Source organism: Symphalangus syndactylus, chromosome 18, assembly GCF_028878055.3.
Source record: "Symphalangus syndactylus isolate Jambi chromosome 18, NHGRI_mSymSyn1-v2.1_pri, whole genome shotgun sequence".
Taxonomy (NCBI): domain Eukaryota; kingdom Metazoa; phylum Chordata; class Mammalia; order Primates; family Hylobatidae; genus Symphalangus; species Symphalangus syndactylus.
The window spans coordinates 19,345,303-19,363,167 of NC_072440.2; the positions used below are offsets into that span (position 1 = coordinate 19,345,303).

General features: G+C 47.0%; 1 protein-coding gene across 7 annotated transcripts in view; it reads left to right on the plus strand.

Annotated features, from left to right (window-relative positions):
- Window positions 1–17,865, plus strand: part of MRTFA (myocardin related transcription factor A) — a 232,145-nt gene that overhangs the window by 199,459 nt on the left and 14,821 nt on the right. For 6 of the 7 annotated variants that reach the window (XM_063622894.1, XM_063622896.1, XM_063622895.1 and 3 more), the window contains 3 exons: window positions 7,148–7,203; window positions 11,245–11,320; window positions 12,991–13,152. In XM_063622894.1, coding sequence (XP_063478964.1) covers window positions 7,148–7,203; window positions 11,245–11,320; window positions 12,991–13,152 — 294 coding nt within the window. Of the gene's footprint in view, window positions 1–7,147; window positions 7,204–8,935; window positions 10,008–11,244; window positions 11,321–12,990; window positions 13,153–17,865 lie in introns of those variants that run through there. The other variant, XM_063622899.1, reaches the window with a different exon arrangement.

Here is a 17,865-nt window from a genome sequence, read left to right on the forward strand (position 1 = left end):
CCCAGGTCAAATTTTGCCTCTTTTGTCCTTTATAGCGCCTTAAATTACCGCTGCTATTTTACTTCCATCTTATATTTGTCTGTTTTCTCCACTAGACCATCATCTCTTCGAGGGCTGGGACCCCATCTGTATATTCTTATCCTCAGTGACCGGCATAGTGCTTACTTAAGGACTGCTTATTGGATACATGGATGGATGGGTGGGTCGGCGGGCAGACGGCGGGATGGATGGATGGATATATTTCTGATTTCTACCTGGTTTGTTAAATGGGTTTATTCCCATACACACATGTAGCCCCCACTGATGTTCTGTGTATATGGTCCCTGCTTCCACACTGGAAAAAGAAACCCAGCAGGCTTGCCTGAAAGAAGAGCTACTTGGACTGTGGCACTCCAGTGACCTCTATTAAGTGTATTATGTTCATAGCCTTTGAGTTCCTCTGGTTACAGAATTGTTGGTGAGCTTCTGGCGTATTATCAGAGATAGGAACCATCATTTTTATTATAATAACACCTAATAAAGCAACATTCAGACCTAGACACTTAATACATATTCCTTCATGATAGTGATGAGGAAATGAGGTTTCATAATGAATTGCTGTCATTCCTTGCTCAGAGGCATTTCTAGAACTACTTGTGAATCCTACAAGACTCATTTACCTACTTGTTTAAGTAAATCGGGAGCTGGCGAGGGAAAAGTGTTGGCTTGATGTCCTAAATTACCAAGATAGATTGGTTTTTAAGAGTCTTCGTACTTATTCTTTAGTGCCAGATTAAATCAAGACCAATCTGGCGCTGGGGCCCCTGCGCTGTCATCACACATCTGTGTTGACACACTGAGCACAGCACTGAGCTCCCCCTTTACTATATATTGGATGCCTCTGTGTATGTGTGTGTGTGTGTGTGTGTGTATATATTTCTTTTTTTTTTTTTTCCCCGAGACAGAGTCTTGCTCTGTCACCTAGACTGGAGTGCAGTGTCACGATCTCAGCTCACTGCAACCTCCGCCTCCCAGGTTTAAGCTATTCTCCTGCCTCAGCCTCCAGAGTAGCTGGGATTATAGGCGCGCACCAACACGCCCAGCTAATTTTTGTATTTTTAGTAAGGGGCGGAGGAGTTTCAGCATGTTGTCCAGGCTGGTCTCGAACTCCTGACCTCAGGTGATCCACCTGCCTTGGCCTCCCAAAGTGCTGGGATTACAGGCGTGAGCCACTGCGCCCGGCCTGGATGCCAGTATGTATTTTAAAATAAAGTGGAAACAGTTTTTCACTTTTTATTTCTTTAATTCACAAATGACCTCATTTAATTTAGGCAGCAAACAAGTTAGGAGAGAAAGAAAATGGGTGCTGGAAAGAAGGAACAAAATATTAATTGGTAGTTGTAGCCAGCCAGGGCGGGGTCCACATCTAGAACTGAAACTGTGATTAAGAATGGCACACCTCTTGGCCACTTCTGTTCATTCATTTTCTCTGGGGAGCTTGGTTATTTTTCCTTTCAGGATATTCTGCACACTTCCCTTTGTTCACACAAAGCCACACAAGAGCTCCAATGGAACTAGCTCCCGGGGCAGCAGGAAAGGATCGAGAACTGCCCTCTGATATTGAATATGTATATTCTTATAAACACACATGGCTCTTGTCTTTGCATTGGTCTTTGGGGGCTTCCCTTTCTAGAGACTGCTTTCTTGTAGTGTCTGGGAAAATGCAGTTTCGAGTAATATGCTGGCTCCTCCTGGCAAAGCTATTAAGGTAGCAGGGAGAGGGGAGATGGAGTCTGAGATGAATGCAGCCCTCGTAGTTGGATGCACATTTATGGGGTAACTTTAAGTCGTTTTTTTCTTCAATTGTCAGAGGCCTAAACTTGGAAACCTATTTTCTGCTTCCTCGTGTCTTACCTCTTTGGCATGGAACTTGAGGTGATTCTGACTCCCCACTGTCATTTGCTCCTACAATCAAGAAAGCCCAGGGCTTACCTGTATCACTCTTACATCCCTTCACTAGGCTATCCTCCCCATGGTGGCTTTTAACAAAGCTGGCGGGACACACACAGGAGTTGCCCTCTCCACCTCAAACCCCAGTGCACCAAGAGCACTTGCTGTGGCTACTCCAGCCTCTCCCCAGATGAACTGAGAAACACCCAACAGGAAGTCCTGACACAAACTTGAAGGAAGAGGGGCCAGTGCTCCCTCCTCCTTTCACCTGGCAGAAGTAGCTATTGAAATTGCTGAATCTGCTATCAGAGAGAAGAATTAAAAATGAGAAAAGAGGAGCACAGACTAAGCTGGCCTACTCAGGGACTGAGAGAAACTGACACACTTGTCAGAAGGTTTAGACAAGGGAAGAAAGGGAAGGCAGAACTAGACCTGGGTTGGGGTCCACCACTCGATGAATGAGTGATCTGGCAGGTTGCTGCATCTCAGCCAGTGTCAGTTTCATCACATGTGAAATAACAGTCCCTGCCTCATGGGCTGTGAAGAGGGTCCAGTGAGATTATAATGTTGTTATTATTATAATAAAATGAAACAGTCTTTTGGGATTGGTCATTATTATCTTGAATTCTTTTTTTTTTTTTTTTTTTTTGAGACGGAGTCTCACTCTGTCACCCAGGCTGGAGTGCAGTGGTGCAATCTTGGTTCACTGCAACCTCCGCCTCCCAGTTTCAAGTGATTGTTGTGCCTCAGCCTCCCGAGTAGCTGGCATTACAGGTGCCCGCCACCACACCCAGCTAATTTTTGTATTTTTAGTAGAGACGGGGTTTCGTCATGTTGGCCAGGTTGGTCCTGAACTCCTGACCTCAGGTGATCTGCCTGCCTGAGCCTCCCAGAGTGCTGGGATTACAGGCGTGATCCACTGCGCCCGGCCCTATCTTGAATTCTTTTCTTGGTCTTCGTTTCTGGTTCTTCTGACCAGCTATCGTGTCTCAGCTTCTCCAACTTGTCTTCTAGTATCAGTGCCAAAGGCTGTTACATGGTGAGCTCCAGGTTTTGAACGATGATTCTCAATGCTTGAGAGCCTTGGGGCCCCTCAGATGGGTCCCTGAACCCCTCTTCTGAGCCTTCTTTGCCTTGGTCTTTACCCAGTGCTGTGGCCAAGCTGACTCTTGTATGTTGCCTGGACTCAGATATGCATCTAAACAGTGTGTGTTATTGAACATTGAAGCTACCTTGTCCCCCTACCCAACAGTTTCTTTTCTTTTCTCTCTCTTTTTTTTTTTTTTTTTTGAGACAGAGTCTTGCCCTGTCACCCAGGTTGGAGTGCCATGGAGCAATCTTGGCTCACTGCAACTTCTGCCTCTTGGGTTCAAGTAATTCTCCTGCCTCAGCCTCCCAAGTAGCTGGGATTACAGGTGCCTGCCACCATGCCTGGCTAATTTTTCTGTATTTTTAGTAGAGACGTGGTTTTGCCATGTTGGCCAGGCTGGTCTTGAACTCCTGACCTCAGGTGATACACCTGCCTCAGCCTCCCAAAGTGCTGGGATTACAGGCTTGAGCCACCATGCCTGGCCTCTCTTCTCTAACTTTTGAAGAAGTTAAGAAATCAACACAGAGGAGTGGAAAGAACTCTAGGTTGAGGGTGATACAGAATTAGGTTATATCTTCCAATTCAGGACCCTTAAAAAAATTAGGTTATAATCTTATCCCTGCTATTTGCTTGCCTTTCCTTTTTGGCCCTGTCCTTATCTATAAAATGGGATATTACCTACCATGTAGAATGATTAGGATAAATTAGCTAACAGGTTTAAAATATCTAGAACAGTGCTTTCCATACAAGCTTCCAATAGATATTAATACCTTTCTTGCCATTACATGAAAATGTCCTTAATAGGACCAAATAGGAATTCATATAGAGTAGTCCTCCCTTATTCCTGAGGAACACGTGCCAAGACCCCCCAGTGGATACCTGAAACTGCAAATGGTACCGAATCCTATATATACTGTTTTTTTTCCTTTACATGTGACCTATGGCAAAATTCAATGTGTAAACCCGACATAGTAAGAAATTAGAGCAATTTTAACAATACACTGTAATAAAAGTTATGTGAATATGGGTCCACTCAAATACGGTAACATTTTTGGACCTTGGTTGGCCTAGAATAACTGAAATCATGGAAAGCGAAACTGCAGATGAGGGGGCCTGTGTATGCTATAGCCATTTCACCTATCACCTGTGCTCCACTAGTGGTGCACCACCCTTTGTACATGAAGATGATGTCCTCAAGATGTTCTGGTGAATTGGTCTTCTAGAAGTTGGGTTTGTGCCTTACCCTTTGGGGATAGCCAGTGTGGGTTGTTGAGGCAGCAAGTCAGCCAGGGTTTTAGACAGAGAATCTCTGGCTGTGGTACAGAAACTAGCTGGCCTGTGAGTGAATCAAGCCAGTGATTCAACCAAATTACAGCATTTGGTGACAGCAACACCTGAATATATCGACACATATACCATTTGGTTCAGGGCACTCTCACTGGCGTTTCTTCCTTACAAGGGTTCCGAGAGGTGGGCAGATTCTCACTCTGGAAGAAAATTAGACCCAGAAAGCAGTCACAGCCCATGTCACCCAGAAGTAATTGGTAGCACTCAGTACTAGAACACAGATCCCTTGACTGTCTATCCAGAACTGTGAGGTTTCGAACCCAGTTCAGAACCAGAATTCTGACTGTTCAGATGAAAGTTTAGAGCTCTGCTGCAGAATCCTCCCATCCTCCTGTCACTAGTCATCTTGTGTCCGTTTCTTACAGAATACTCACTAATTCATTGAGTGAATAATTATTGAGGGTATACTGTGTGCCTGGTATTCTAGGCACTTGGGGAATACTGTGAGTAACTAAAAAAATAGACAAAACCCTTGCTGTGCTCTGATAGGGACATGTTGTAAATGTAAACGTGGGAGACTGAGAGTAAACAAGAAAAATATGTAGTATTCTGCCCTCCTTTTTTTTTTTTTTTTTTTTGAGACGGAGTCTTGCTCTGTCTCCCAGGCTGGAGTGCAGTGGCACTATCTCGGCTCACTGCAACCTCCGCCTCCTGAGTTCAAGCGATTCTCCTGCCTCAGTCTCCTGAGAGCTGGGATTACAGGCGCCCTCTACCATTCCTGTACAAAAATTTTTGTATTTTTAGTAGAGACGGGGTTTCACTTTGTTGGCCAGGCTCGTCTCGAACTCCTGACCTCATGATCTGCCCACCTCGGCCTCCCAAAGTGCTGGGATTGCAGGCATGAGCCACCACGCCCAGCCAGATATGTAGTATTTATATAAAGACTGTCAAGACAGTGATGAGTGCTGCGGAGAAAAATGAGGCAGAAAAGGAAGCTGGGGTGGGGTGGACAGTGTCCGTTTTCTCTTGATTCTTTGTACTTACTGTCTCATGCATGTGCTAAGCTTTCCAAGAGCCAAGGTTATGTGTGATCCGTCACACCCAGGTTCCTGCAGAGCAAGACCTTTGGAGTTGAGCTAGCTTTACACAGTAGAAGCAGGTGCAGGGGGTGTCTATTTACCCACTGAAATGCCCACGACCTGCCCATGTAAGAAGTGGGGAAGCCTGGATAGTGCCCAGGTAGGTTGGGGACGTAACCTGTACTGGTTTTTCTTTGATGTTAATTTGTTAAATCTAGAGCTCCCCCTTCTGTTAGAAGATGGGATCTCAGTAGTACTTTTAAGACTAGTTTCTTTTTTATCTTAAGATTCACAAAAATTTTTTTAAAATAAATACTGCTGGGACAATTGAAGCTTTCTTCTGGGACTGCTGTTGCTGAGGCCCAGCCCCCCGCTGGGGGTGGGGAGGAAGGAGGAAGAAGCACAAAGGCCCAGGCAGGATAGGGTCCTATCTATGCTCTCTTGCTACTTTTAGCATCTCCTTAACCCTGCACTCCTACCGCAGCCAGCAGCCTAGCAAAAGTTATCTCTGCTCTCAGTTTCACAGCTCTTTGGAAATTCTAGGGCAGGAGAAGTGAAACTGACCACAGTCTTATAAATTTCTCTCTTATTGCCTCTGTTCCCTACTTGAAGTGAGTCAGGCCTTTCCCTCTCATCCTCAGAGTGTCTTAAGTTGTTATTTGTCCTTATAGCCAAGTTTTTGACAAAAGGAGTCAGACCCTCCATTCATGGTGAAGCTTTTCTGGAGGCTCTTGGTTTGGTCTTGCCACCTGAGTGTTGTTTGCAGAAGTCGAGACTTGTGGTCTTTGTGTGGTATCCCCAGAATAGAGCTGAGCCCTTCGTGTCAGCTGTCGGTTGTGTGTGTTCCTTCACATACAATTGCCATGGGGTTCTTTTAGTCCTTAGAGATGAAATTCAAGTTAATTTTAGCAGCACTATAAATAACAGGTGCAGTGAAGAAGGAAATAGCGCCGAGTGGACATATCTTTTTGGTTTTAACTGTCCCTTTGAAACAGTTTGGCCACTTTATGATTCCTCGTGAGGTTGAGGAAGTAAGGTTAATCTGGCATGCATCTGTGCCCCTTCCTGTGTGCAGGTGTCCTGAGAATAATGTGAGGTCTAGCAGGCGTACTTGGAGTCCTAGCTGATGGGGGATTTGCGGCTGACGGTCCAGTCATGGGCCAGGGTGTTTGTTAAAGTTACATTCCATGGGTGCACTTTATACAGCCCAAGCTTAGGCAGTGACAGTTCCCATTAGGAGTCATATTTTGGTTTCTACCAAAACTGTTTGAATGGGGTAGCTAAACTATGAAGATAAATGCTTACTCAGGTGTCATTGCCTTCACTTCAACTGATATTTATAGTACTACTAACAGTAACGTGATTTTTTTTTTTTTTTTTGGGACGGAGTCTCGCTCTTTTGCCCAGGCTAGAGTGCAGTGGCGCGATCTCAGCTCACTGCAAGCTCCCCTTCCCGGGTTCACGCTATTCTCCTGCCTCAGCCTCCCTTGTAGCTGGGACTTCAGGTGCCCGCCACCACCACGCCTGGCTAATTTTTTTGTATTTTTAGTAGAGACAGGGTTTCACCGTGTTAGCCAGGATGGTTTCGATCTCCTGACCTCGTGATCTGTCTGCTTCGACCTCCCAAAGTGTTGGGATTACAGGCGTGAGCCACCATGCCCAGCCAGTAACATGAATTTAAGATGCCTTCTCCACTGAATATCGTAGCACTAGACATGATGCTTCACTTGAAGGTAATTCTTTACGGTTCTTCTCTCAACAGCTTTGAAAAGTCCAGCTGCATTTCATGAGCAGAGAAGGAGCTTGGAGCGGGCCAGGGTAAGGTACCTTTTTTCCCCCTCAGAACTCCCAAAGAGCATTTTCAGAGCTCATTGCATTGCTGGTTATATTTCCATTTAGAGCTTTCCATAGAACTCTGAGGCCAGAGCCTGCTAGACTCTAGGGCCAGCCCTGGCCTCGCAGTTTTAAATGGAAAGCTCTGCTTCTCCTACTTCATCCCTTCTGTTATTTACCTCCCATGGTGATTATATGGAACATGATTTGAATGAGGTTTCTCTTTTAGTACATTTAACGATATGGAATGATCACCCGATCCTCCTTCTGTGAATTTTGGAGTGCTTTGGAGACCACTGGTATTTCCCTATCTTTAATTCCACTTAACCTTTTGTAGATGTTGGGACACAAACATTAGCCAATGGAAAAGCTTCCCAAGTCCAGGGTTACACTGCCCACACCTCACAGGACGGGCCTTCCAAGGGGCAGGAAACCTCCTTGGTCTCCATCTGCCCAGAGTAGGTGGTATCCACTTGACTCTTGTGGAAAGCAGAAACTGTCCCACACTCCAAGCCCAAGTTTTCTGCTGCAGCACCTTACTTGCATCCCCATCCCAACTCTCAGTTTCAGTTCCCCAGGGGCCCCTGAGGAATATTCTGCTGCCCAATGTGGGTAGAGATGGGGAAGTCACCAGAACTTCCTTCCCCCTCACACTCCCTTTACTTTTTCCTTTCACATAAAATCATGGGAAGATAATCCCCCTAGACAGATCATAGGCTGCATCTCCTTAAGACCTACGGCTATTTTATTTTACTTTATTTTTTGAGACGGAGTCTCACTCTGTTACCCAGGCTGGAGTGCAGTGGTGTGATCTCAGCTTACTGCAGCCTCTGCCTACCAGATTCAAGCGATTCTCCTGCCTCAGCCTCCCAAGTAACTGGAACTACAGGCTCCCGCCACCACGCCTGGGTAATTTTTGTATTTTTAGTAGAGATGGGGTTTCACCATGTTGGCCAGCCTGGTCTCGAACTCTTGGCCTCAAGTGATCTGCCTGCCTTGCCCTCCCAAAGTGCAGAGATTACAGGCAGGAGCCGCCGCACCCAGCCTCACAGCTATTTTAGAGTGTCAGAAATATTTACCTCCAAGACTTTTTTTTTTACTTTCTTTCATTCCCCTCCCCCCCCTCCCCCCCCGCCTAGAAAATCATGATTAATTCTTAGAGTAAGTGGGAAGAATGAGGTCATGGGTCCTGGGAACCAAAAGAGTAACAAGCAGCAGTGGTTTAGTTTGCTGACAGCACTGGAGACTACAGTGTTGGGGGAAAGGATGGCATTGCCTGTGTGCCTGTTCGGTCAGAAGACTGGCCACCATTTCCTTGACTACTTCTCAAATAGGCAGGGACCAGTAGAGCTGATTAGAAGAGTCTGTTTTATTGAGCACCTTTATGTAAGAGGTTGTATCTGTTTCTTTTTTATCCTCATATCAACTCTTATGAATTAGGTGGTATTATCCTCATTTTATAGATGCAGCTAAGAGAAGTTAACTCACTTGTCCAGCCAATAAGTGGCAAAGCTGGGAGTCAAAACTTTGTCTGTGGATTCTAGATTTTTTTTGAGCAAAATGATTTTATTTCCTAACACATGGTAACCACAACGTTCAATTTGCTTACCATGCACATCTGTTCACAAATGACTTCCACATTACAATAACTACTTCCATATTTATGCATGTACTAAAAATTATCTTAGTTGAGATATGAAAAATGAATATATTGGATTGGTTATAGCAGAATTTGCTTTACTTGATTCTAAAAGCTTAAAGCTTTGAAAAGCTGCTACTTTTGCATCTCATACTTCCAGATGAGTAAGACACAGCAATATCAGCTTGTATTCAAGAGAAGTTTCATTTCTTTTTCTGGTGTTGGAACCAGCTACCCACATCTGTGTGTGCTACATAAGGCAACTATACATGGTGGTGGGAAAGCATCCACCAATGGCTTCAGCTATGTCAGGATCACACTTGAGGGGCTCTGAGATGCTGTTGTATTTACACAACTGATGGCTTTGTTTTTCTTTTTTTGTAATTTGGAGGTGGGATCTTGCTGTGTTGCCCAGGCTGAATTCCAACTCTTGCGCTTAAGCAGTCCTTCTGCCTTTGACCTCCTGAATAGCTGGGATGTGTAGGCATCCACCACTGTACCTTGTCAAACTGATTTTGTCCCCTCCGTTTTCTTCGACACAAATGTGTTTCAATGGTCATGAATGCCTTTAATGATATCAGTTGCAAAATCCGTATCTTTAAATTTGGCCCCGAAAGTTCTCTGGTTTTCCATCAGAGACCTTGTACTCTCTAAACCAGTCCAGAGTAGCCTCTAGGTAGTGAGGTTTCAGCCATTTGACATTATTAATATGTTTACTATTTGTCACAAGGGATACAACTCAGGAACAGCCAGGTGGAAGAGATGTGTAGGTATGTGGGAAGGGACGAGGAGCTTCTGTGCTCTCTCCAGGTGGATGTGTCACCCTCCTAGCACCTCCATGCCTTTAACAAACCAGAAGCTCCTCCATATATTTTCTTAATCAGTACTGTATTCTACCTCAGTCATGGCCACTGGTCAGAGCTTCAGATGGCTTAGAGAATAAGCCTTCCACTGTCATCTGTGAAGACTTGCGGCACCTGACACCTGCTCTACCAATCTCTGCTGCAGCTGAGGCAGTACTTCTGCCCACTGCACATGGGGTGATAGATCCAGAGCCCACAGTCACTTTAAACCATCTCCTGGATTGCTCAGCCACCCCTGGGCTGGCACAGAGCTGCCCAGCCAGAACAACAAGGCAGCAGATGGCTAGGTGAGGACAAGTCTTTTTTTTTTTTTTCCAATTTTTTCCAGTCTTTACCTTTACTATATATAATGTCCTCCGAGGCTTCATTTCCTAGTGTCCTTTGGCTTGTCTTATCCTATGCTGGTCTTGATCCACTAATGTTCTGTGGTTTGAAAATTTTGGTGCAGAGGTTAAGAGCACAGACTCTATAGAGTCAGATCTGGGGGAATATATATATTATAATTAGCCCCGTTTGGTGAGACGGCTCTGTGACTGTTGAGGGACTGGTTTAGTTTGCCCAGAGTCTCATAAATGCAGAAATTAGGACATTGGACTTTGAGGAACTAGAGCTTTGATACCATGTGTCAAAATTAGTATTCCATTTGGCAGCCATTCAAAATGAATGGAAAATGCCCATGAGATCATGCAGTGTTACAGTTTTTTGGTTTTTTTTTGTTTTTTTTTTTTTTGGTTTTTGGGTTTTTTTGTTTGTTTTTTGAGACAGAGTTTCACTCTTGTTGCCCAGGCTGGAGTGCAGTGGCACAATCTTGGCTCACTGCAACCTCCACCTCACGGGTTCAAGTGATTCTCCTGCTTCAACCTCCGAAGTAGCTGGGATTACAGGCGCCAGCCACCATGTCTGGCTAATTTTTGTATTTTTAGTAGAGACAGGGTTTCACCACATTGGCCAGGCTGGTCTCAAACTCCTGACCTCAGGTGATCCACCCACCTTGGCCTCCTAAAGTGCTGGGATTACAGGTGTGAGCAACCGTGCCTGGCCCAGTGTTACATTTTTTAAAGCAGGATATAAAATCATATTCAGTATGATTACAGCTCTGCAAAGTTAAGCCTATTTTCTGCGTGGAAGAATAACTAGAAACAGATATCCCAGAATACTAACAGTGGCTGATTAAAGTTTATTTTATTTTATTTTTCTTTTTAGTTTTCTAAATTTTCTTTGCTGGACATATATGACTTTTATGGTAGTAGAAGTAATCGTTTTTTAATAGATATATTGTCAGTCCAGCCTCAGAGACACAGATGGTCTTGAAGGATGGTGCCCTTCCTTGGCAGATGCAGTTGGATTTTGATGTGCTCTCCCCAGGCCTCCTCTTGCATCTGAACCCTGCAGTCACCAAGTTAAAGTTGTGGGGGCTGCAGAGGTGGTCAGCAGCTACCATGGCCAGGGCTGCTTTTGTGATCCTGTCCATGCCATAAGCCTGTGACCTGGATTTGAGAGTTTCTTGGTGTGTTTTTTCTGTAGACAGAGGACTATCTCAAACGGAAGATTCGTTCCCGGCCGGAGAGATCGGAGCTGGTCAGGATGCACATTTTGGAAGGTGTGGAGATTGGAATTGCTTTTTCATCTAGACCCAGTTCTCACTGTGTGTACTCACTACTGCACTACCCATTTCCTTCCTGCCTCTTTCTTCTCCCATTTCTGTTGGTAGTGGGTAAGCCAGAGCCTTAACACAGTATGACAGCTGTGCCATAGTAGCCGCCACTGGTCTGAGGGACTCTCAGAAAGCACAGTCACATGCTGTTAGTTTGGCTTGGCCTCTTCTCCAGGGTCTCACCATCCCTTGGTGTGAGATCGCTTCGCTCTGCCAAAGTCTGTTTTGTTTCGTTTGAGACAGAGTCTTACTCTGTTATTGTGATTGTAGGCACAAGCCACCATGCCTGATCTAAAATCTGTTTTTAAAATAAACTTACTTACTTTTTTATATTCATTCATTCAGTCAGTCATTCACTTGGCATTCACTTGAGTGTCCGTGATATACCATGCTCCATCCAATATTATTCTAGATGTACCCACCTGGCCCCAGCTGCACACGTCTTTCCCTTTTTTTTCTTCCCCCGCTTTTTTTTTTTTTTTTTTTTTGAGATGGAGTCCTGCTCTGTTGCTCAGGCTGGAGTACAGTAGTGTGATCATGGCTCACTGCAACCTCTGTCTCCCAGGTTCAAGCAATTCTCCTGCCTCAGCCTCCCGAATAGCTGGGATTACAGATGAGCGCCACCACACCCAGTTAATATTTTATATTTTTAGTAGAGATGGGGTGTCACCATGTTGGCCAGGCTGGTCTCGAACTCCTGACCTCAGGTGATCCGCCCGCCTCGGCCTCCCAAAGTGCTGTGGTTACAGGCATGAGCCACTGCGCCCAGCTCTCTTTCCACATTTTTAATGAAGAAAAGGTTTTGGCTCCTGGAAGCAGCATAAATATATTTACTTATTGTTTGTCTAGTGTTTTTTTGGGTTTTTTTGTTTGTTTGTTTGTTTGTTTGTTTGTTTGTTTTGAGACAGAGTCTTCCTGTGTCACCAGGTGCAGTGGCACAATCTTGGCTCACTGCAGCCTCTACCTCCCAGGCTCAAGCGACTCTCCTGTCTCAGCCTTCTGAGTAGCTAGGACTACAGGCACATGCCACCACGCACGGCTAATTTTTGTATTTTTAGTACAGACAGAGTTTCACCATATTGATCAGGCTGGTCTCGAACTCCTGACCTCAGGTGATCCACATGCCTTGGCCTCCCAAAGTGCTGGGATTACAAGCGTGAGCCACCACGCCCAGCCGTTTGTCTAGTTTTGAGCTGTTTTGGGGGCTGGAAGAGAACTTTTCTAGTCTGAGTCCCACATTTTGCAGACAAAGGCACTAAAACCCAGAGCAGAGATGTGAATTGCCTCAGTAACACAGCAAGTTTGAGGGAGTGGAGACCGTTCTGTCATCTGTTGCTGCTTCCATTCTGTAGCTCCACCTCAGAAAGTCTTCTGGGCTTGCCTCTGCCTGGTTATAATTGTGTGTGACCGTGTACTGCGTGGTCACAGTGGGAACCCCTTCTCTTGTCTTTGTGAAACTTCAAGGCAGGCCACTCTTCTCTGCTTGGAATATGCTTACCATTCTGACAGTCTCTGCTCTTGCCCAGGAGGAAGGAGAGCTGCTCTGGAGTTCCCAGGGCAGAACCACGTCCACTCATATATCTTCTTGCACCCACTGCTTTCTCTCCCATGGGCAGAGACCTCGGCTGAGCCGTCCCTCCAGGCCAAGCAGCTGAAGCTGAAGAGAGCCAGACTAGCCGATGACCTCAATGAGAAGATTGCACAGAGGCCTGGCCCCATGGAGCTGGTGGAGAAGAACATCCTTCCTGTTGAGTCCAGCCTGAAGGAAGCCATCATTGGTGAGGAGGACCCAGCCATCCTGTGTGAGAGGCAGCTGAGATGCAGGAGGGGAGGGAGTGCCAGGCTGAAGCAGAATTGGGCTGAGGCTCTTGACTTCTTAATCTTTGACTTCCTGCTTAGCCTTGGGAGAACCAAGGCACAGAGTTTGAGAGCCTCATGCACAGGTTGTATTAATTTGGGATAGTGCCTGTTGCTTTAAGAAACAGGGACATACAACAGTAAATAATAACAGAGGCCTTGCTCTGTTCACTTTCCATCTTTGTAAACTCGGGTTGCTTCCTCTTTCTACTATCTACTCTTTCACAGAGTAGACAGATGTCAGGATCAGTGTGTGTGAACATGTGGAGATGTCAGGAATTAGAAATCTGTGTCATACTCTTTATTAGTGAAATCTCTTCTTGCAGACTGGCCCTTTCCACGGATATTTCACTCAACAAATATTAATGGACCCAAACAGTGTGCTAGGTGCTAAGACCACAGCCCCACAGAGCAGACCAAGTTCGTTTGTCCTTAATAGAGCTCACACCTAGGAGCAGGTAACAGGCAGGTGAATAGGCAGGATAGAGAAGCTGTGCTGGAGGGAGCACAGGATACTCTGGAAACACAGAGGAGGGTCACTCAACCTGGTTGCATCAGGAAGGGTGCAGCTGCCAGAGGAGGTGACAGCCAAGCCTGGGGCTGAAGGATGAGTAGGAATTCATGAAAGCGTATGGGAGAGGGTGGGACGAGGGAGGAGAGGACGATGCTCCAGGCAGGGAGAACAACCCTAGGACCTGATGAGAAGAAACTGGAAGGGAGAGTGTCAAGATGAGAGGTGGGAGGCCAGGTCCCCAGTGATTTGGTAGTCCGAGGCGGGAGGATCACTTGAGCCCAGGAGTTTGAGACCAGCCTGGGCAACATAGGGAGACTCATCTCTACAAAAAAATAAAAAAATTAGCTGGGTGTGGTAACACACACCTGTAATTCCAGCTGCTCAGGAGGCTGAGGTGGGAGGATTGCTTGAGTCCAAGAGTTCAAGGCCGTAGTGAGCTATGATTGTGCCACTGCACTCTAGCCTGGGTGATAGAGTGAGACCCTGTCTCAAAAATAAAAACGAGATGGGAGCAGTAAGCACAGTCCAGGACGTGCAGGGCCCCTTGGCACACTTGGGAGTTTGGACTTGATTCCTTTAGCGTAAAAGGGAAAAAGCCGTTTTTCTCTGTATTTACACTCCATGCAGAATACTTCTGGTGTTGGTATTCTGTCATGGTATTACCCCACATACCAAGCAGTTCTCCCGTAGACACCAGCTGGGTGTCCTCCAGTTCTTTTCAGATGCCATCTACCTGCAGATAGCGTCCGATCCCACAGGTTGAGGACTCAGTCCCACAAGACTTAGCCCCACTTCCCATGCTGGTCCCAAGCCCCAGGTTATTTTACATTTGCTTTTATTTATTTATTTTTTTATTTTTTATTATTGTACTTTAAGTTTTAGGGTACATGTGCACAATGTGCAGGTTTGTTACATCTGTATCCATGTGCCATGTTGGTGTGCTGCACCCATTAATTTGTCATTTAGCATTAGGTGTATCTCCTAATGTTATCCCTCCCCCTCCCCCCACTACATTTGCTTTTAACCAACTAGCTATAGATTGGGGTTCCCGTACCCTCTCCTTGGGCTTGATAATTTTCTAGGATGGCTCACAGAACCTGGGGAAACACTTCACTTACATTTGCTGGCTTACGATAAAGGATGCAGAGGAACAGCCAGAGAGAGGGATGGATGGCACAGTGTAGTGGGGTGCCGGGGGAGTGGTGGTATTGGAACTTCCCTGCCCACTCCTGGCCTTCACCCTCCCAGTAGCCAGAGAAGCTCATCAAATCCTGTTATCCAAGAGTTTTTATAGAGCTTGATCTCAGGGCCCCCACTCCACGTCCTACATACCCACCCCCACTTTCCTGGAGGTTGGTGGATGGCGCTGATATTTCCAGTCCTCTAATCCTCTGATCACTTGGTGTCTCTGGTGACTGGCCCAATCCTTAGTCTCTCCCAGATTATCACATTAGCATAAGCTCAAGTGTTGTGGAAAGGGGCTTGTTATACATAACTGAAGATACTTCTGACCTTAAGGAAATTCCAAGGGTTTTAGCTGCTCTGTGATTTTAGCTGCTCTGTGATGAGAACTGGGGGACAAAAACCAAATATATTTATTATCTTACTCTTAGATATTGGTGATAATTGGTACAGACATGTCTCCTTCGCTGCAGTGGGCCCAAGATCCGATCTCTGACAAGGCAGCACCTGCCTGCCCCTCCTGAGGCAGCTGTGCCTTCAGAGAAGGAGGCTCAGGGTTTCCTCTAACATGAGTTTTAGTTTTGGGCAGAGGGGAAACACTGCAGCAGACCCCCCAAGGCATGCTGAGTTAGGCCTTGGGCCCTGATTAGAGGCGACTGGCAGTTTCTAGGGCCTCCTCTGCATTGTAGCCACCCTACTGGAGGCTGGCCCACAATGGGCCCGGAGGAGCCCTTTCCCCATGTTGGTACAGTAGCCCTTATAATTCACAGATTTTCCCTGGCGTTCGTCCTGCCTCATCTCAGTGGTTTCCTCTGTGTATTCCTCAGCAGCCCCTAGTTATAGGCCAGTGTAGGGGCCAAGCCAGTTCTGGATGCTGCAGCCAGCCACAGTCTGATAAATGTGTGCTGAGAGTCAGCAGTGTGCCAGGCCGTGTGAAGTCCTCATGTCACAAAGATGAATAAAATATGACTTGTGCCCTAAAAGAATTCACATAGGTCTGATGTGAGAAGACTAATGTATAAACAACTGATTTCTGAGTCTGGTTCCCAGTCAGATGCCAGTGCTGCCTAGTAGGAAGGCCATGGCCCTGTGACATTGTCTCTGAGTCACTTGCCTTGTGCGACTGCTTGCAGGATCACACACGGTGATGGATGGTCCTTGGCGCCTAGAGAGACTCACACAATGGTTGCTGCTGTTGTCAGCAGTAACACTCATTCTAGACCAGCTGGCAGCTGCTGTAATGGACAGTGTAACAATGGATATGTGTGTGTCAGTGCTCTGGGAGCTCAGCAGAGGGACTTCTCTCAGGGATGGGGACAGGTGTTGGTGGCCAGGGAAGTACCCACACTATAGCACGTTTGGGGGCAGCTTAGAGGCTGGGTCAGAGTTTGCCAAGTGGAAAAGGTGCAGAGGGACAAGAGGGAACAGCACAGGCAGTGGCCTGGAGGCCTGTCTGAGCACAGCTTGTTTGAGGAATTTGGCAATGGGCTGACTGTTGGGGACTTTAAGGAGCACAGAGCATTTGCCAGCAAAAACCAGATTGTACAGTTGAGTAGGAGGGAAGGAGGTGGTGATGGCAAATGTAGGTCATTTGCTCAATAGTTCTGTGGAGAAGGAAAACAGAGGCAGGTGCTGGCTTAAGGAGGGATTTTCAGGCTGGATGCAATGGAGCAGGTTTTTGGGCTGAGAGGAAAGAGTCAAGGAGATGGGAGGATGGGCACCTTCAGAGGAAGAGGAGGGAGGAAGACGAGGAAATGGAACCCTGGCTGAGGTGGAGGTTTGGCTCAGATAGGAGAGGCAAAGCTGGGAAGGAAGTTTGGCTCAGATGAGTGGGAAGGAAGCGGGCAGTGGGAGCAGGGGGAGCGGACCGTTCTGAGGCCTGAGAAAAGGGCTGATGGGGTTTGGGGTCTTCCCCATACATCTAAGCTCCCCATCCCACCCTTCTTCCAGGCCCCTCAGTTATCGTCAAGGTTCACTTTAAGTCCTCTCCTTCAAGAAGACTTCTCTGAGTCTCTCCTCAGTGTGCCCTTAGCTTCTGTTTTCTCTCTAGCGGAGCATTCACTGGGCTCCAAGGCAACTGGACCATAAACTCCTGGAGGGCAGGGACCCCATCTTTGTTCCCAGGATGTGACTGTGAGTGGAGAGAGAAATAGTCTGTAGTGACCCTGGCCTGTACCAGCCCTGGATTTTCCACAGTACGGCCAGCAGCTTCCTTGGGTTGGACTAATCTGGTGGAAGCTACAGTTCTTCCACCTTTGCTCACCATTGTCAGTACTGGCTGCCATGGGGCTGTTGTCCCAAATCAGGTGCCCTTGCTGGGAGTAGGAGATTGTGGGGGAAATCTAGCCGTGTGTCTGGCATGAAGTACACGTGGTCAGCAAGCCCTGTTCTGTGTGTTGCATACTTGCCCCTACTGGGACAGATGAGGGGACAGAGGAGCAAGCCACCACCACAGTCGCCAGTAAGGAAGAAGCTCAGATGCGTCCTTTCCGGGTCCTGAGGGAGGAGAGAGCCTCAGGTCCCGGCCCCGGCCCTGGTGGGCAAGAGCTCCTCGGACAGCCACTGCACGGACAAACCCAGCCTGAGCTGTTGCTCTTTGTTCCTCTTCCTTACCTGGGGTCTTCCCACACAGCACACTTCCCCAGGCTTGGGCGGCAGCTCACCCCTGCCTTCACCACTGCTTCAGTTCCTTCTGCACGGACGGCAGATCAGCTCAGAACCTGCCACTCCCCCCTCTTCCCACGACAGTGTTGAGCCGGTGGCTCTGACAGTGACTTTTGAAATAGCCTCCTTGCCTCTGTTCCCATCTTCCCTTCCCACTGGGACCCCATGGAACAGAAGCTCTGTGCTGCGCCCTCCTCCCCTGCCTCTGCCTCCCAGTTGGCCTCAGAAGGACGTGCATTCACAGTCATCCAGAGCTTGGCAGTAGGGTCAGGCC